General features: G+C 38.7%; 1 protein-coding gene across 1 annotated transcript in view; it reads left to right on the top strand.

Annotated features, from left to right (window-relative positions):
* The window catches only part of Rnf212b (ring finger protein 212B), a gene marked incomplete in the record, with an annotated part of 53,429 nt that overhangs the window by 7,670 nt on the left and 42,881 nt on the right, over window positions 1-2,878 (top strand). Inside the window, 1 exon segment of the mRNA XM_013510437.1 lies at window positions 213-287. Coding sequence (XP_013365891.1) covers window positions 213-287 — 75 coding nt within the window.

Below are 2,878 nucleotides of genomic sequence, written 5' to 3'. Positions count from 1 at the left end.
AGAAAGAAAAGGAACAACAAATTTGCAGCTAGCAATTGTAAAAAGATAGAAGAGGGCCGAGGATACAGCTCAGTGGTGTAAGTGCTTGCCTGTCTGGCAAGCACAAGGTCCTGAGTCGATTCCCGGTACCAAAAAAAAAATTTAAAAATGGAAGAATTATTTTATTTCATTCCACTGTGGATGTTCTCACTGTGTCTTAATTCTCTTTGTAGTTGAAACCTGAGGAGAAGATGTTCTTCAAAAGCCCTGTGGAGACAGCTTTGCAGTATTTTAGTCATATTTCTCAGGTATATTAAACAAAAGTTAAGAAAATATGATTTTCCATGCAAATTCTAATTGTATTTTATTCCTTTATGAAAGGTTCTCCTTAGGTTGTTTTTGTACACGATTGAGAAGAACTACTCTTATTTCCTGTCTTCCTTGATGATGCTAGTCTCAACCAGTTACTGTGCAGTTAAATTTTGTCTTCTACTTCTTTGTTCCACTCATTCCTATGACTAAAGGATGTCCTAGGTAGCCTTATCATCTTTCTCAGCACCCTCTAAATATTGCCTGCAAATGGAGGACTCTGCAAACACTGGATGTGGTATTTTAACTCTTAACCTTTTGTGTACAGATATGTTTATTAAAGTGTGTCTTGTTCTTTTTTTTTTTTTTTTTAAGGCAGGATCTTACTATATAGTGCAGGCTGGCCTCAATCTCACTTATATAGCCCAGGGTGGCATCAAATGCATGGCAGTCTTCCTGCCTCAGCCTCCCGAGTGCTGGGATTGCAGGTGTGTGCAACCACGTCCAGCATTTATTTATTTATTTATTTCTTCCTTCCTTCCTTCATCTTTTTGAGACAGGGTCTCGCTATGTAGTTTAGGGTCTTGCTATACTATCCTTGAGCTCACTTTGTAGCCCAGGCTGGCCTTGAACTCTCACTGATCCTCCTGCCTCAGCCTCCCAAATACTGGGATTGTAGGCATGCACCACCATGCCTAGCTTCATTTTTTCTTTTCAAGTTTTACTTTCTAGTAATGTTTAACTCCTAGAATTCACAACAGGTTGCCTGAATTTTAGACAATATTTGTATTTTCCTGATGCCTCATATATTGGCAAACCATTGACTTGGTCAGGAGCAGTAGGAATGTAGAAGAAGGTAGAGAAAAGGCAGGACAATCACGTGAGAGAGTTTCCACCTTATAAACACTTGGTTCTGTTTTCTTTTTTCTTTCCATTCTGTAGTTCTCTGCTGAGATTATTTTATAGCCTTATAAGATTCCTTTCTTGGCACATGTCTTGAGATTTTATTACTTCTCTTTTCTTTATTTTTTTATTCATTTTGTTTTCAGTGCTGTGGTCAAACCCAGGGCTTTGAACATGCTAGATAAGCCCTCTACCACTGAGCTACATCCCAGTAGCTCTTATTTTTATGAGAGTATACCTTTTCCAAGCAGAAAGGTGATACTTAATCATTTTCTGATTGAGGATGGTAGATTTATTTATTTATCTACTTATTTAGGTGTTTTCTCCTTAGCCCTCACGCTGGAGTTAGAGTAAGGGGAATTAAAGCTTAGGCTGCATCCTGTCTTTAGCTGCTTAAGTGAGCCATCATATCTGAGATAATATGTTTAACATTTTGAGGAGATAAAATCCAGCTGAGATTCAAGGAGAAATATTTAAAAAGATCACATGAACAAGAGAAAGAGCAGGTCTTTGGTTAATAACTAAACACAGGGTTAGTTAATGATCAGTAGAGAAATTATATGTAGTCTGAATCTTAACCTGCCTAATCACGGGACCAATTACACATGGTCAAATAGTCAAGATAAAATAAATAGAAATGTTTAGTTAATCATCACTTTAGAGAAGGGCCAGTTTGGTGAAGTCAGCAAAGTCTGAAAATGTGTTTTTCTAGTCTGTGAAGCTGAATAAATGTTCTGCCCAATGCCTAGGTTGCTTCATTCAGCTCGAAATTTTCTCAGTCAAACGTTTACTAACTGATATCTCAGATGTAGCCCCAACATTCTTTACTCCTCCTTTACTTTACTGCTTATCATAGCTCTTAGCCCTTCATATATATTACGTATGTGTTTATTGTCTGAATCCTATACTGGAGTACAGTTTTGTTTATTGGTCTCTTTGAATACTTCCTGACATATACTGGATACTTAAGACATTGTCATTAAATGAAGCAGTGGACTGGCACTCTAAATGTCCATTTATGTTTCACACATCCCCAGTCTTTGTAACAACCTGACAAGGGCATTTTTCTAATTGTCTACCTGTAGTTGATCACTCTGCCCATTTTGAATTATTTCCTTATGTTACTGGAAATTGAACCTAGGGCCTTCTTATTAAACTATGTTACCCGCCCTTTTAAATTTTATTTATTTATTTATTTATTCTTTTTGAGACAGGTTCTCACTATGCAGATCAGGCTGGCCTTGAACCCACTTTGTAGCCCAGGCTGGCTTCAAACTCACAGCAATCCTGCTGCTTCATCCTCCCAAGTGCTGGGATTATAGGCGTGCGCCACCATGCCCAGCTTAAATTTTTTATTTTGAGACAGGTGGTTTAGCTAAGTGGCAGAATGGGTACTTAGGATGTCCAAGGCCCTGGCTTCAATCCCCAGCAAGGAAAGAAGGAAGGAAGGAAGGAAAGATGGGAGGGAGGCAGGCAGGCAGGCAGGCGAGCAGGCAGCAAGCCAGCCTTGGGAGTAAATTAGATCACCTGGGTTCTAGACACAGTCCTTTTAGATGTAGCCATTAAGTGGAGAAGAAGATGACAAGGACCTGCAATCAGAGGTAAAAATAGTGTGGTGTCCTAGACATTCAATGTTTATGGTTTATACGTAGATGTCTATTTGTGTTTCAAAACATAAAAGCCTCAT

This window comes from Chinchilla lanigera, unplaced genomic scaffold (assembly GCF_000276665.1).
Source record: "Chinchilla lanigera isolate Chin_1 unplaced genomic scaffold, ChiLan1.0 scaffold00008, whole genome shotgun sequence".
Taxonomy (NCBI): domain Eukaryota; kingdom Metazoa; phylum Chordata; class Mammalia; order Rodentia; family Chinchillidae; genus Chinchilla; species Chinchilla lanigera.
The sequence above is the reverse complement of the archived record's forward strand: the minus strand, read 5'-3'. Positions and strand labels throughout refer to the sequence as shown.